Below are 17,845 nucleotides of genomic sequence, written 5' to 3'. Positions count from 1 at the left end.
TTTTTCTGCTTTGTGTAGTGGAAAGAGTCTAACTTTTTATTCGTTCCATTTAATTACAGAGTAGGTTTCTGCTTTTAGTTTCAGCTGCAAAATTTATTGGTAATGCCTCCTTTTGATCAATATTAAGTAATTCCACTTTTAAATAAAAGAAATTTCTATCCTTCTTGGTTATGTAGAAAAAACCTAACACTTCTTTGTTGTCACACTCCAGAGGTCTGCTGTCTGAAATAATACTCATTTCACTGGACTAGCAACATGAATTCTTTTCACAGAAAAGTCAAAATTTGTGTTCTTACTCTGCAATGCTAAATAAATTATTTTGTCTATCTGGATATACAAGCCTTAAGCACACCCTTTTCTGGTACCTCCAGATTTGCATGGTTATCTTATACTGTGGAATTTTAATTGATAACTGTTCTCACTATATTCTAAAAACTGAGGGGAAAAATACAGCAGGAGTTAAGATTTGGAACACTTTTCAAAAGACAATCCAAATTCTAATATTCAGCTAATTACAAGCCTGTATTAAAAAAAAACAAACACAAAACCAAAAAAACAATATGGAAAAAATGGAGCATTTTAAGAGATTCATAGAATCCATTATACAATCTAAATTCTAATTGTTGACAAATGTACCACCCACTATCCATGACTTAGCAAAAATCACGTTCTTGTTCAGTCTGTCATTCAGATGTTATGTATCTGTTGGCCTGGTTTTTACTATTGTTCTTTTTAAATGCCGCATCTTAAGACATCTTCAAAATAAAGTAAAACTTACTTGCCTTGACAACTTTCAGAGGATCTAACATTGACAAGTACCTAGTAATGTTAAACATTAACAAGGCCTCGTTACCAAACAAAGATGTACTTACCTTACTAAAAATTGTCAAGAACATAAGTAAGGACAGTACCACAAAAAAACTGTGTGATGATGATATTCTAGTGTTTATAAGTAGTACTAATCGGAGAGCACAGAAAATTATGATGCACTTATTCACCTAATGGTGGCAGTAGGACTAAAGCTGCAATAAACTAGACACAACAGGCATTCGTGTCCCTTTGCTACTTTCATCACCACTGAACCTCATCTGACCATACAATACAGGAATAAAAGGGTGCATTTTTCAATATCAGTTCTAGTGAATCATGTTCAAACAATCACAGCAGAAAACAGATACCAAGCAGAAATGTTTTCCCAACACAAAAGTCTGCTCTTTCTTCCTAAAAAAGAACAAAACTCCATTTTCCACTGGACTGAATCTAAATCTTACAAAGCCATTACATTTCATATTTATTCCAGAGAAAAATTTAGGCAAAATAAAACACACACACAAAAAAAGCTGTTAGTAAAAAATATTAGTTTGAAAAGTTTTCAACTAGTGCATTGAAAATATAGAGATACTGATATGTTACTACCTAATGAAGGTGGATCATATCTAGACACCTAGTATAAAGCAAAATACAACAAGAGACTGACTCTCACAACAAGAGACTACATCCCATTCTGCAAGAAATAACCAATAAAAAGAAGTCAGTTAGGTAAACAAAGCTTAAGAAGAAAAGAAAAGAAGAAAATCAGGTGTTTTGCACAATTATTTTACTCACCTTAATTTGTGGCCAATAATTTTTGAGAGATATTTTTATTTACCAGAACTGGAAACATCAACATTTATAACCTAAGTTATCTATAAAGAATGCGTTCAATATTAATTTTAGCTAGCTTACAGTTTTGTTCAAAGCAAGTTGTGAAATTTAATAACTGAAGAATTGATTTTGATGAAGATTAAGATATTTATTTTGGCATGGTAAAAAAAACAAGCAACAAAACAAATGAAAAATTATGTTAGTGCCCTCAAAGTTGATGGCATTTGAAGAATCCTTTGGATTTCTGAAAATAATATAATTATTAAAATCTTCAAATATATCTAAACTATAGAACTGACACTTAATTTTTAAAAGCAACTTTAAATTCCTTTCTCATTTCACATGATCCTCATGCTCAATATTTTTCACTTTTTAGAACCTATCTTATTATGTATAATCAGTGGAAAAAAAAAATCTACATTCTGGCTCCAAAATGGCTGGACACAAAAATTAGAAAGTGGAACCTGTAAAATAGTATGGTAATTTGTTATTCAGTAAGCAAGTAATGAAATAATTCTGTGTCTTCTTTAAGTGAAAATTAAATTTTGAAAACAAATGCTTGATTAGGTTTTTACTGTGTTTTAAACCATGGACAGTCTGCAACTGTATCGGTAGAAATATGTCTGCAGATTGTGCTAAAAAGAAAAAAAACAAAAGGAGTGCAATGTTACTGCCATTGTTTAACAGAAATAATTATGTCAGCATATAGAGAAACAGAATTGATAGGATTAATGCTTTCTTAAGTGATTCTGATGAACTGTAAATGTGCATGCCATACAACTTCATTTGTGTTCTGTTTGACAATGCTCTATCAACCTGAATATTATTTTCATTACATTATTTTTATTATTTTTATATTTTATTTATACTATATTTATATTTTATATTTATATTTAATTATTATATTTATTTTATTTTCATTTTTATATTACGTTATATACATTTACATTTGTTTACATTTTATTTACATGATTTTTTAAAAATTGCTTCATAATATGTCTCGAATCTTTTTTGTTAAATCTCTATTAGTAAATACATGTAATTCCCATATATTAGAGATATGGATCTTACATTCTTTATTAGAGAAAGTTACATACGTAAATAAGGTTCTTATTCTGAACAGAACATAAGTTTTTTACAGCTGAATATACCAATACTATACATATAGTTGGGATTTTTTTCCTCTACAGTGCATTAAATGATCAAGTCTTAGCTTTAGGTTTCCTTCTTCCATATGTAATAGACAAATGCCATCTTATTTTGTAGCTAAAAAATTTACAGATACCTGTAATTACTTGTTTTAGTTTTAGTAAATGGAAGCATTTAGGATCCTAAACCACCTCTGTTTTTAAATACGTATCATGAATGTGGGTATATCAGCTAACTATTATTTTCCAGATTATGTTTCCAAAGTTCTGGTCTATAAAAACATCCAGTTTAGCCAATTTATTCAGTTTCAAGCATAACTTTTTGATAGGAAGTGTGCACACCTGGAAAGACTTACATCAGTTATAGTGTTCAAAGCAGTATCTGCACCAATGCTGAAATCTGAACCCGGTACATTGTTGGATACAGTTGCAGGAACCATAACCATTGGAACACAGAATTCGTCATATTTCTCTCGGGCAGCTGACAATTCCAGAAGTCCGAGGTACGCCTGTTGGGCACAGGCATTGGGTGAAAAATTAGGACAAAAAACATAAGGGAAAAGTTGGGAGTGATTAAAAAAAAAGGGCCACAGGGGGAGCCATTTCTACCACAGCATACTTCAGCAAGTCAAAGCATTAAGGAACCACTAAAACCTAGCACACACAAAAAAAAGAAAGTATTAAAAACAGGTCTACACTTGAAAACAAACAATAAGCATAACATTAATTTTCAAGGGAATATCTAATTCAGGTATATTAATGCTTTTCTACAACACAAAAATACTGCAAACTAGAGTCCCAGTCTTCAGGTACTGTTACTTCTGATTTAAAATCTTAATATATTTAAAATCTTAAAATCCTTAATATTCCCTAAGCTAGGGCCATGTCTAACAAATTGGAAAAAAATGCATGATTCACTTCTTATCAAGAAGCAATACGCCCATTCTTCTCTGGAAGGAGTTGGGTAACTTGTTGAGTTACTTTCCTGACTCAAAGATCTCAAAATTTATTATTTCTGTATAGTGAAATTAGCATGAAATATGGAAAAAAACAGAAAATATATCTCTAGATAAATTACAGATTTTGAAATGCTCTATATGAGAAAGAATGGCTTAAATAAAGGACAACAATGCAGTAGATATAGTATAGACGGGAAGTTTCACTACTGACATCATTTTTTTTAAAGCTAAAAATACTGTAATGCTATCTGACCTTGTTTATCCATATAGCACATATGGTTTGGCAGTAACTAGACACTGTCTTGAATGACAGCTTTGCTCAGAATCAGCGATTGACAGTACTTCTGATCCTAAGCACGATATGTGTTCTATCAAACATACCACATGCACTTTACTTGAAGATTGGGTAAAAATGGTCTATTCCTTTTGTTAGGAATTCTATTCTACTTAAGACATAATTAGATATTTCAGTGTACCTCAAATCCACCAATAACCATAAGGGCGTTAATGTTGTTAGTGCGCATCTGGTCAGCAATCTTCTCCAAATATTTTGCAGGAAGTGTACTAAAAGTTATTAAATCAAAAATAAAAATAAAAACAATTTACATAATCTGTAGCAGTAAGAACTAATTACTAAGCTGAAACACTAAAATGAGCAGGCAATGCAATATTTCTTGGTTTACATATTTATTCATCCAAATAACTTTTCCTGACAACCAGTAAGGAATCATGTAAGTTGTGAAGAAACTGTGGGTTTGCAATCCTTTAAAGTTTAATGACGCCAGGAAATTTTTAAGTTGATATCCCTACTGCTCTTTTCATTCTCTCTTCAGAGCTAGTACAGAAGTACAAAAATATTCAAGTTGAAATGTAAAAAATTAAAAAAAAAAAAAATTGAGGACTTAAAACATGGAATTGGTTATATAAAATACTAGAATTCATTATATCAAGTGGCAAAATATTGACATTACCGTTTTGTACCAAGAATTGATCCTCCTTGACCAGTCCAGCCTCCAACATCTCCCCAGGTGATTTCCTTTATCTTTTAAAAGAGCAAAAAACAGAATTATCCAATTTCTTCTGCTCACATGCAGCAAACACCAGCTACTACTTCATGTAAAGCTTTTGGAACAAGTTGTTGGGCACAAAAAGCACCAAAAATTAACTCAGCAAAGAAAGAAAACAGCATCAAGAGATAAACTTAATTTCTCTTGAATTTCTAACAATCCCTTTCCATTTTATTTCTTCCTCCAGATTAGGATGAACCCTGCCTTCCTGTTTCATATCATGATGCTATTTTCATATGACTCACTACTATATGTGAAACACAAAAATGTAAAACTAGGTCTCTGAACTTAATTTGGGGACTCGTGGTTTAAGCTGAGGACAGAAATTTTAAGTCCTGTGTGCAGTTTCTCCTCAATATACCAACAGATACTTGACATTTAAAACATGGGAATAGAAGAATCTAACCTCGGGGAAAAAATAAAAAGCTTCCTCCCTCAAAAAACATTATTTCAATATTTCTTATAGCAAAGGAATACAGATGCAACAATTCATAACACAGCATCAGCAATTCTTTTTATTTTGTGAATAACCACCGATATGAAAAATAAATTCTGGTTAATGAAGGTAGGATTCATTTGAACTAATGTGTAGCTATGCAGCCTGTGATTAGCAATACTCAAGACAAATTAATCAATTCTCACAACAGTTAAAACAGAACATGCCTTCTAAGAACATAAATATTGTGGTGTGGGATGGGATACATACTACTATAGATGTCCACACATGTGATACTGACCTTCCCTTTAGCAAAACCTTCAAATCCATCAATGACAGCAAACATTTTATGGCCTTCAGTTATGCCAACTCTCACTGCAGCCCTAACTGCAGCATTCATTCCAGCAGCAGGGGCACCAACGTTTAAAACTGCCACATTAAAATTAGACTGCAAGAGAAAAAGTTTAATCAGCACTTCAATTTGTACACATTTTTTTTTCCAGTTGCTAAATACAAAAATTAGTAAGTTAACTAGAAGATACATAAAGATGCTTTTCCATTTGCAGACTATCAAATAGAAACAAACAGTTTTAAAAAGAATGTTTTAAATTAAGACTTTATCACATTTTCATTTGCTTTGCAGGTTAAGCTATTCAGGTTTTTATATTCTAGCTAAACTAGAATATAAATAGAATATATATAAACTAGGTGCAAGAAACAAAATACCCTGGGAATTACTCAACCCTATGCATCTTATCAAATTAGGTTTTCTGTCTGGGTTTTTTTTGTTTTTTTGTTTGTTGGGCTTTTTTGTTCTTTACAAAAGCATCTGGAATAGCCAAAAAAAGAGTAGGAACTGATTCTAGCACCATAGCAGCTAGGTGTGTAACATCAATACCAGGCAAAGCAGAAGACAACAACTTTAAAGTACTGGCCAGGTTTTTAGCAGTACATAGGGCACTATGCATCTTTCACAATACCATACATTTTCAGATTATGTCAGTTTTTAAAGCTTTCCTAACAACTCAAACTAACCGTGCTTATACATCTCCAGAAGTTTAATAAGTATCCCAGATAAGCAGATAACCTACTCAAATGGAAAAATGATCAGGTGAAAGGGATGCATCTGTCTTCACTATTCCATCCCACAAATTCCTATACTTATCCCTGTTCTTGACTGGTTCTGCCCTTCAAAAAAAAAGGCTAGTATTCTTTTATATTGAATCATAGAATCATAGAATTGTCTGGGTTGGAAGGTACCTCAGTGATCATCAAGTCCAACCCTTGATCCACTACTGCTGCAGTTACTAGACCATGGCACTGAGTGCCACATCCAGTCTCTTTTTAAATATCTCCAGGGATGGAGAATACACTGCTTCCCTGGGAAGCCCATTCCAATGCCTGATCACTCTTTCCGTAAAGAAATTCTTTCTAATGTCCAACCTAAACCTCCCCTGGCACAACTTAAGACCGTGCCCTCTTGTCTTGCTGAGAGTTGCCTGGGAAAAGAGACCAACCCCCACCTGGCTACAACCTCCTTTCAGGTAGTTGTAGAGAGCGATGAGGTCTCCCCTGAGCCTCCTCTTCTCCAGGCTGAACAGCTCCAGCTCCCTCAGCCTCTCCTCATAGGATCTGTGCTGGAGTCCTTTCACCAGCCTGGTTGCCCTCCTTTGGACCTGCTCCAGGACCTCGATATCCTTCCTAAACTGAGGGGCCCAGAACTGGACACAGTATTCGAGGTGTGGCCTCACCAGTGCTGAGTACAGGGGCAGAATCTCTTCCTTGGACCTGCTGGCCACACTGCTCCTGATTCAGGCCAGGATCTTCCTTCTTTACCTCAAGATTTTTAGACTCTTAAGCATGATTACAATACCCTTCCTTCTGTCCATGGTAAGGAACAGAGGACATAACTATTAGAACAAGACACTATAGCAATTAGGACAATCTATACAATTCAAGAGAGAAGCTGTCTAGCAGGAAATTTTCCAGTTAGAATGGTATTTCACTTGATGAAATATTAGTTATTATTAGAATAAAGTTGTGTGTTACAAGCATCTTTCTCTCATAATAATATTTAACTAATTTTATAAAAAAGGGTATTAAGGCAGGATCAGAGGAAGAAAGAAGATCACCATTTGTTAAGATGACCCAAATGCAGACAGGCATTGCATACTCAAAATAATGTCTTTACCTTTGGAAGCTCAGCATCTGGTTTTTTTTGAGACAGCAATTTGTAGGTGTTAAGGTTGTTTTCAAAGCTCCTAAATAGATAAGTAAATAAGATAAATAAAATAGCAAATTTTTCAGCTTATAGGTATTTTTAAGGAATTTTTCAGAAACTTTTAAAAACAGGTACTATTAAAAACAGGTACTATTAAAAGTTATCAAAAATAACTGTGATAAAAACTGGAAATGAGAGAACACTAGAAAATACTCAGTCCTGTACAACAACAGTAAGAAAATATAAACTAACTATATAGATGACAAGTTAATTTTTTAGATCAGGGATAAAGCATTTTATTATCATATCTTGAAACAGAAAATGCTCTGTTGACAAATGAGAGTGCAGAATGTCTCCCTCCACCATTACTGTTGGAAAGGTGTCAGCTACTTACAGAAAAAGTGAACAGGTTTGGCCTCAAAATCTTGAATAAACTAATATATGGTTGGTTCCAGTCACCTCAAAAAATATAACAGCTCTTTTCTTTGTAAATAGTTAGCTCAGTATCGGTCACTAGTCTGACTCAGGACTGAACTACAGTATTGTTTGGCATGTTTTTATGCATATAAGAATTTAAATTATTCTACTGAAGCAACCCTTAAACATATGGATATTAAATAAATTATAATAAAATGTCAAGTCCCAGCAGAACTGCAAAGCAATCCAACTTTTCTAGAGCAAATAAATTCATGTTTTTTGCCATACCTTCCACGAAGCCTCACAGCCTCAATAAATCTTCCCTCATCCATTGCTTTCTGAACTTGTTGAGTCTTAAAAAAAAAAAGTCAATAACTCAACGTTTAAAACACACTGAAGTTGGTTATTTATTATATTCTAATAAATAGACCATTCTTAAATATTTTTCTAAAGTGAAAAAAGATATTGACCAACAACTTCCTCCATTTATGAGCTACCTCTTATCATAGCTTAAAATACAGTGGACAGGAGAAATACAAAGTAGAAGCATTCACCTAAAGCCATCCTGGGGAAAAAAAAAAAAAATCTTTATATCTCTTTTACATTTTCTTGCAGTTTAAGCTAAACATTTTTGAAGGAGAAACCTGACTGCTGTTTAAGAAAGGTAAACGGATGGAAGCATCTGAAGAATTTGTTGTAGGAAAGATCTGAGATGAAATTTTAAAGTAAATGCAAAATACATAGATTTCTTGTTCATTGGAATTTCACAAATAAGTAGTAACCCATAGAGAACACACATGAAGTTCATTTTTCCAAAATGTGGGAAAGTGCTGCACACATTCCTGACAGTGTTTTAATGACAACAGACAATTATTGTACACAGTGCTCTGTTGTAGTTAATGAATAATGATAAATTGGCTTTTTGCCAGAAACTCACCATTTGCACACACTCCATCAATGGCAGGCGGACAGACTGGTTTCCAGACAGGGACACGACACAGGCAGGGGTAGCTGGAGTACCTTCTAAAAGGGCAAGCACAGCTTCAACACCCATGCGGCTTGCCTGAAAATAAATAATTGAATGTTGAAAAGAGCATTTAAAAGCAAAAGGCTTCCAGTCACACAGATGGTCATGATTTCTGTGTAATCAAGATTTCTTTACACATAGTGCTTCACTGTTCTGAATTTGAGCTAGTCAGACAGTTAATCTGAGATAATAATCAGCTTTGTCACGGTAATCAGATAAAGAACAACCACACCCTCAAACAAACAATCAAAATGTAGTTGTACTATGTGGTGCCATGCGTAATTATTTTAGGTTCACTCACCAAAATTCTGTCAAAAGCTGAAGGGGTTCCACCTCTTTGCACATGGCCCAAGATAGTTACGCGAGTGTCAAAACCAAGCCGCTGAACAACAAGCTGTCAAAATTTTAAAAATATTTTTTTGTTGCTGTTGTCACTACATACACAAGTGTTAGCATTATTTTGATTTATGTGCTAATGGAATAATAAAATCCTAAGTATACTACATATTAATAAACCAACAGTAATGAAAATACTATTCAAGTTAAGTGAATATTTATCTTATTCCTTATCCAGAACTAAACTCCAAGTTCCTATTCTAAAGGAACTTTTTATTCAATAATGGCAAAAAGAGGGGCTTAAGAGTCCAACGTTTTAAATGAAGTTATGACTGCATTGTGCAGTCCTCAGCTTTATAAAACCAGGTCTCATCATTATAATTACAACACTTGAAAGAAGTTAAGCTAGAGTATTTTATTCACTCTGTTTCATCTACGTGCAGTCAAAATTGTAATAACAAAACTATTTCATTGTCAGACTTTAGATTTGATACATAACAGGAAATAAAAAAAACCTCACAAACACATTTTAATATACTTTCAGTGAGCATGTAGATTAGAAATAAATTATTTACAAAATGTTCTGTCCCTGATATTTTTAGTTCTTGTAGGTTTTAACTGGCTGAAAGCAAGCAAGTAACATTTCTTCAATAAATGCTAAGCAACTGTTTAGAAAAAAGTGCTAAGACTTTCTCCAAAGTACACAGTATTATTTTGATGGGAGATGGATCATAATTAGAATTTTATAAGAAATATAAAATAAGATTTATTAATTTGAGCTGATTTCAGACTCTTTATCAATTAAGGCAAGCATACAGATGGTGTTTTGGACTGTTGTTTTATATTACAAGGAGAAAATTCTCATTAAAAGCTACTGAAATAATTCCACCTTACATGAGCTACGGATTGAGATAATAAAGCACAAATATAAAATGCAACCAGTAAACAGTGGCATAAGCTACTTCACAGGAACAGCTATGCTTTATAGAAATATTATTGTTACAAACAAGCCCCATCTTAAGACCAAAACAGAAAGTACATCATAAGGATGTCAACACTTACCTCCTTAACCTTCTCTGATGTTATAGGTTTGTTGTGGCAATCAATAGCTCCTTCAGCTACAATAATAATATTCAGCCTTTTCTTTCGTGCACGATTCTATAATAAAAATAAAAGCATATCCACATATTAAAAAGTGAAATAAATTTGCAACACAATTTTATAATCAACTGCTATACATTAAGCTGCTAGGCTTTGAGGAAGTATTTCTTGACACCTTCAGAATTCTCACACATTTTATCTTAACAGGTGTTTTCAGTGATGAAGTGACATGTCATATCAAATTACTGAGCAAAGCTACACACGGGATGTGTATATGAATAGTTTTATGTAATTCCTAGAGTAGGTCATGTGATTTTTCAAAACAATCTCAGAGTGCAAGGAAAATACTGTTTAAGATCAAATATACTTTTTGTGACACCAGAAGCAAAGACTTGCTGAAAGTTCTGAGGAGTGGGTTTTAAATCATTGTTTTCAAACAAACATCTGCAAAGACATTGGAGACTCTGAAACATAGTAGTAGATTACCTCTGAAAGCTTAACACACATTATATCTTCCCATCCTTCTTCTGGTGGGTATTCAGGAATAAATACCCAATCTGCACCACAGGCTAAGGCACTAACAAGAGCTAGATACCTAGGAAAGACAAAATATTATTAGATGTTAATGGTTCAGATTTCTTGATATTTTGTAAATATAAATAATAATTTGTTGTAAATAAGTCATATTATACTTCATAATTTTAAGTCAACATTTTGAATCATATTAACAATTTTATCTGTATGAGACGCATGCTGCTGAAGACATCACATACCCACAGTGTCTTCCCATAACCTCTAGAACAAATGTCCTCTGGTGGCTGTAAAATTAAGAAAACAAATTAACTGTATTACTGCAACGCAAAAATCCAGTCCAAATTCTTGATATCACTGGTATGATATCAAGATATCATGATATCTTGATATATGATATTTGGTAAACTTATGTTTACCAAACACAGAATTTATAAGCAAAACAGAAGGCCATATAAACCAACATATTTAAAATATTTTCCAGTGCATATTTCATTTGCACTGTTACTTTCTTCTAAAGCATGGAAGGACAGTTAAAAGAGGTCAAAATGTACTAGTAATATAAATTATGCATACCTATAGTAAAGAACTGTAATAATATATCTGTATTAAAAAAAAAAATTGAATTGCCTAAATTTTACCTCCAGAAAGTTTATATACAAGCAGATGCTACTTTGTACTATTCAAGGTTGGTCTGGATCTTCTCTAGAAAACTATGCAGTCCAAAAAGAGTTTTTATTCCTACCTTGAAATACTACACATAAAATTTACCATTTCTTTGAAATTTATTTATATCCTCCACTATTTTGTGACAATAGGAAACTTGAAATTTCAAGCATAAGCAACTGTATATTTGTTATAGTTTTCTGTAGTATGTAAAATTTACCTTTGCGCAGTGGTCATGATGGCATCCACAACTTCAATGATTCTGTGCAAGGCTGAATCAGTACCTATGGTCATATCAGTGCCACAGAAGTCATTGTCTATAGATCCAACCATTCCCACAATGTTAAGGTAAGCATATTTCTTAACAGCCTCTTGATCAATCTTTCCTGTAAAAAAGTATCCAAAGAAAGAGCTGTAAGATCATTATTTTTTAAATATATTTTAGACAGTTTGCTTGGGTGCTCTAGTGTCATCAATTAAACATATCTAAACATTAAATTATATTTAGATATTTTAAGGCAACAGGGTTAGTCAAAGCTACACACAAAAGCCAATCAAACAACCAAACAAAAGAATCCTGAACAGAATTCCTTACAGTAAGGAAGGAAACAAGAGCTTTTCAGTGCATTTCAGAGTGTTGACAGATTATCACTTTCTAACCAACCTTAAAACTGATCGTTCAGATTTAAGACAAATTATATAACAAACACTCAAATTATAGTTTCAGTGTATGACATGCAATGAAGAAGTAAAAGGATACAAACTGGATGTGAATATGGGCATACGCAAACAATGAAAATCCAGTTTTAAACTTTTGAAGACTGCTGCAACACTGAAAGTCTCTGATTTCATGATTAATAAGCAAATAGAATAGAAAAGCATAAAACTACCTCAGAATCTGTAGATGGGATGGTAGTAAATATAATGCCAAATTTTAAACATGGAATTCAAAAAATATGTCAGTGTATTTAATGTCCATATTAGAGAAAATAGGAAAAACCATAATGAAAATTATAACTTATGTCCACAAACATATATACAACATTCTGAAGAATCAAAGTGTTTTCTATGAATGTATACCATGCATTACAAACCTTTTCTAGAGTTCCAAAGGTGACTTAATAACCACATGAATAAGGGATATCTGGTTGACACATTCTACTTTCCAAAAGCCACTGACAAGGTCTGCCCTCAAAGAATTTTGAGGAAACTAAGTAGCCACAGCATAAGAGTGAAGGCTTTTGCGTAGATAAAATAATATGAAACAGAGGGTAAAATATAGGAAATAGGGCAGTAGTAAATGGAAGTTCATGTATCTGATGAAGGTAGCCAGTGGAGTTCTCTAGGGACCTACACTGTTCAACATACTTAGCAATAAGCTAGAAAAGGGAATGAGCAGGAAGGTGCCAAAGTTTACTGATCAAACCGAATTATTTTGGCTTTAAAGGTGTGGGGTGTCTGAGAAGAAAGGAAGAAGCAAGACACACTGAGCAGTAAAGTGTAAGATGGAATTCATTGTAGATAAACAAAGTAATACACATGAAAAGTGTACCCTTAAGTCACAACCAAAATAATGCTATTGTCAGCATAATAATATAATAAAGCTGTTCTCATTAATAACTCAGCTTCAATGCTCAATAGCAGTAAAAAAAAAAATAAAATTAGAAAATATTAGAAAAAGAATAGAGAACAAAACAAAGATCATTATACTACTGTGTAGATCCATGGTTTGCCCTCATCTTGAATACTGGCTGCAGTTGTGGTCCTCCCCACCTCAAAAAGGACATGGTAGAACTGGAAAAGGTTCAGAGAAGGGCAACAAAGATGATCAAAGGTAAAGAACTTACATATAAGGAACAACTAAGCAAACTAGGACTCTTCCATCTAGAAAAAGAGATGATGAAGGGAAAATAAGACAGCTGTAAAATCTCAAGTGGCATGCAGAAAGGAAGCAGGATTGATCATTCACTGTTCTAACACAAAAACTACAGGAAATCAAATGAAACTAAAAGCCAGCAGGATAAAAATACACAGAATAAGATTCTTCACAATCTTCATCATTCTGTGAAGTTGTAGAACTCCTTGCTACACAGCTTTTCAGCAAAAACTTTTATGCATTGAAAGGTAATGTATACATTCATGGAAGACAAAGTCATTAAGGACTACTAACAGCATTTGGTTCAGAGGTCTTAAAGACAGAAATGGATAGACCTTACAGTATTTATACATTATGAAAAACTTATAGCATCAACACAGCATTATCTAGGCTTGTTCTGTTATTTGCCTTTTTCCTTACATTCTGTTGGATGCAATCAAAGACTTACTGGGCTGGATGTACTTTTAGCAACAGTCACTTAATGTTTTGATCTTAAACAAATAATGATGTATAGGCAGGGAAGAATCATAACTTAATAACAACAAAGTATGTGGCTTGTTGTAGGAAAGGAATTACTATCTTAGTTTGGATTTCAGGGCAACAGGCTTTTCAAGCAGAAGGTTCAAAATTCAGGCCCTTAATATGATTCACAATGGAGGAAAATGTGACACAAGAAGGTACCCAGTGATTATTTTTCCTTTTTCAATCTTTGTCATATAAGAGACAACACACTGTAATAAAAACTATTACTTTATGAAGAGCCATGTAATTTTCATAGAGCATATGCATTTAACTTTTGAACTTAAGAAATATCCTCTGTATATGTCTTGTGTATGTGTAGCTCAGGTGGATAACTTCCCTGTAGATTGGACCAGAAGTCTAGGGGATCTAAATACAAACCTACCTTTCTTTGCCAGTTCTTCTAAAAGTCCACTCCATTCTTCACGGAACAGATTGGCACCAGTCAAACTACCATCTCCACCAATCACACAAAGATTAGTGATTCCTCTCTTAACCAAGTTGCAGGCTGCCTGCAGACGGCCCTCCCGGGTACGAAAGGATTTGCAGCGTGCACTACCAATAACCGTGCCACCCTAGGAAAAGGAAGTTTATAATATGGTATTTTACTGCCTTTTTTTTTTTTTTTATATATTAAGATTGAATGGTTATTTTGTAGCATAACCTTCATTTCTGATTTGAGTGAGTAAAAGAAGGAATGAAAGAGAAAGAATTATCAAACTATAAGAAAATTATGTTCTCAAAAGCAGATACATACCATGGAAAATGGAAAAACACTCAAAATTTGTGATAAAGAGTTACTCTTGAAGGAAGTCATTAAATGATTTGGGATTTGTTTCAGTAGCTTTCAAATTAATTACCTAATTGTTATTTTCCTGTGATGACAATAGATATAATAGTGATACAATACTAAGCAGCTAAGAACTTAGATGAATTTGCCTCAGAGTATATATGAAATAAATAAACAATAACAGAAAGCATGTATCCCTAGAGCTCAAAATTAGCACTTATTTTCATTCTACAGAATTACTAAAAGCATTGCATCCACATTTAGTGTCTTATAGCTCAAGCTAATGTTACATTTCCATTTTATTAATTCATCTGCTAAATTCGACTTAAAGAGCTTCCTCCAAATTGGAGATCATTGTTTTCAAAAAATACTGAAGCAGATTGTCACTGAAAATTGTTGCTGAAAACAAGTTTTTTACACATCTTGTGTTTATGTTGTTCAGTCAATCCAGAAAAGAAATTGTAATATAAATCAAATATAAATATATATATTTATATATATAATATAAATATAAATACAAATTCACTGGTATTATCTGAGCTATGGAGAGCTGTCCTGTAATTACACCCATTACTAGAATTCTAAACCCACTTATGTAGGAAGCCAACAGATTTTGTAAGAAAACACTAAACTTACAAAATAGTTGCTTCACATTTTGGCCCTATAATGTCCTCCTTATTAAATACCGGGTTGTCATTATGGCTTGAGGAGACTAATAAAATGTAATGTTGAAAATTTAGGACAAAGGCTTCAAGATTATTTCTGCCAACGAAATACAAGACTACACAGAGATCTTTAGGAAGTGTCAAACATCTATACTGTAGACATCAGGTTCTACTAAAAGGGGTATGTGCTGGTCATCCACTCATCACAGAATTTGAATACATAATTACAGTTGTCTGCCTGGATTTAGAATTTTGGTTCCCTCTCTAGAGTGAGAAGTTTTGTGTCCCACTCCCATCCCCTAACACTTACCACTTGCAGGATACTTGAAACACTTTCCCATGAAACTTCTACAATATTATCACCTCCATCAACCATTCCCTGGTAACCCTAAAAAAGTATTTCAGAAATTTGATTAGAAATATTGTATAACATTTCCACAGCAATACTCACCCTTAAATTTTAATGCAAGTTTAAGTAATTAAAAACACTGCATAAAAAAATAACTCAACTCAAATGCAGCAACATTCAAGCAGGTATCACATTAAAGGGAAAAAACCAAACCAAGCCAAACCAAGCAACCTTCTTCCTAAAAGATCAATTCCAAAGACAATTTCATGAGAAAGTAAAAATTAGTACAGATTACACAGCGTATAAACTAGAATGGCAATGTATTTCTCCTTTTCTAGGAATAAATCTTTAATAATTTTTAAAACAAAGATGGAAGAACTTAGAAAAAAAAAATAAAATGTGCTTCTTAAAAACATAACCCCTGCCTGAAGTCATAATCTTAGGGAAAAAAAAATAAAAATTCTACTTTGTAACACTTTGTACACCTTTATCCCAGAGCAGTTATAAGTCAAACAAAGAGCAATAACCAAAACTTTTTCATACAGGAAGGAAAAAATCAGGTCACATAATATTTATTCTTTTTCTGGAGGCATTTACGTACTACATAGAGGAAGGAAATTAAAAAAGGAAATATAACTTTTAGTGATGCATTTAAGAAATCCTTAATATCTTAAATGGTCTCCAGAAACGAATGCATGCTGTAATAGAGAAAGCACTACATTTAGCTAAAACAAGAAAAGCTATTCAGTGAGCAGCTGAAGGGTTTTATTATAATTTGTTTTAATGGAAAAACTAACTGGAGTAACCATTCAAAAAACACCCTAGGTTACACAAAACAAACAAAAAACACCAAATAAAAATAAACATAACAATGTTTATGTCTTAATTTTAAGATTTTTTGTACACATAGATAATCATGTAGAGGAATAATTAGTTAACCTTTCTTCTGTATGCAGTTCTTGCAATACTGTACGTATTTAGTTTTAGTTCTCAATAATAAACCAAGTGGAACTAGAAATAGAAAGAAGTTTAGAAGACAGCAAAATTGCCATTGTACACTGGAGATGCCTACTTTGGCACAACTCAAAGTACAAGTGATTTTACCCAGTAAGCAGTAACTTGGACATGTACTATGCCTACATTGGCTTAGAGAGCCACATATATTATATGAATTCTGTATTACACTTGGACTCCCTCACAAGCATAATACACTAAGAATATAAAGATAACATTGACTCATTAAAAGTACAAGTTACTTAAATTAAGCTTTCTAGCATTCTAGTACAGAAAAGTAAAAAAGTTTCTGCACCAGTGAGACCTGGCCAATGACTTCACATATCAGATGATCAAGTAATAGTAAAGAAACAATTAGCTGGAAAAGAACCTATGCCTCTAATTTGGTATTCAACAGATCTTTTACTACCTTGTGCACTCCAGATAACTTTGATTTGTATCCAATATGTATTCATACTGCCTTGTGTAGTAATGTATACACATAATGACTTGAAGGTAAGACATTATTTGCCCAATACCTTGAAAACCAAAGCAAGTTGGAACAGAAATGCTTTGTCTACAAATAAATTAAATATATATATATATATATACTTTTTTGCACATAAAGTGACAAAGTTCTTCAGATAGAAACATTCCAGTGAATCAAATTACTCTTGATGAAGGCTACAAAATTAGTAAACTTACTTATGACAATTTTGCTTGTTTTTTGTTTTTAAAGCAAATAACCTGATGTTTCTTATATCACTTATATCACTTGGTAAAGCTTTTCCTATTGGTGCTCCTATTACCAACTAAAATAGCACAAAGATACATAGGCAGCAAATCCTGAAAGAATAGTGTGATGCTGTAACCTAACTCAGTTTGCACTATTAAGCATAATATGCTGACAATACATAAACAGTTCATATATTTGCTCCAATCATTGACCTTCCATTTTTGCATGAGAGGAAAAATAAGGAAAGTAGATCTATGAACAAGAGGAAATCTCTGTGGGCCATATGTCCACAAGTACATATATATACACTGAAACTCCTAGGTCGTGTAGAGGAGGAAGCTTTGATTCAGTCTTAAATCTAGAA

At 33.1% G+C, this 17,845-nt stretch overlaps 1 protein-coding gene across 4 annotated transcripts in view; it reads right to left on the bottom strand.

Moving 5' to 3' along the window:
- Positions 1-17,845, bottom strand: part of PFKP (phosphofructokinase, platelet) — a 40,645-nt gene that overhangs the window by 10,684 nt on the left and 12,116 nt on the right. For 2 of the 4 annotated variants that reach the window (XM_030446499.1, XM_008503873.2), the window contains exons 3-16: positions 15,714-15,791; positions 14,334-14,523; positions 11,774-11,939; positions 11,130-11,174; positions 10,843-10,951; positions 10,318-10,413; positions 9,221-9,313; positions 8,830-8,955; positions 8,181-8,245; positions 7,446-7,515; positions 5,556-5,702; positions 4,723-4,793; positions 4,228-4,315; positions 3,149-3,301 (exon numbers count right to left, since the gene is read on the bottom strand). In XM_030446499.1, the coding sequence (XP_030302359.1) occupies positions 3,149-3,301; positions 4,228-4,315; positions 4,723-4,793; positions 5,556-5,702; positions 7,446-7,515; positions 8,181-8,245; positions 8,830-8,955; positions 9,221-9,313; positions 10,318-10,413; positions 10,843-10,951; positions 11,130-11,174; positions 11,774-11,939; positions 14,334-14,523; positions 15,714-15,791 (1,497 nt within the window). The remainder of the gene's footprint in view (positions 1-3,148; positions 3,302-4,227; positions 4,316-4,722; positions 4,794-5,555; positions 5,703-7,445; positions 7,516-8,180; positions 8,246-8,829; positions 8,956-9,220; positions 9,314-10,317; positions 10,414-10,842; positions 10,952-11,129; positions 11,175-11,773; positions 11,940-14,333; positions 14,524-15,713; positions 15,792-17,845) is intronic. The other 2 variants (XM_030446500.1, XM_030446501.1) reach the window with 1 other exon arrangement.

This window comes from Calypte anna, chromosome 2, assembly GCF_003957555.1.
Source record: "Calypte anna isolate BGI_N300 chromosome 2, bCalAnn1_v1.p, whole genome shotgun sequence".
NCBI lineage: Eukaryota > Metazoa > Chordata > Aves > Apodiformes > Trochilidae > Calypte > Calypte anna.
This window is presented reverse-complemented; position numbering and strand designations above follow the sequence as displayed.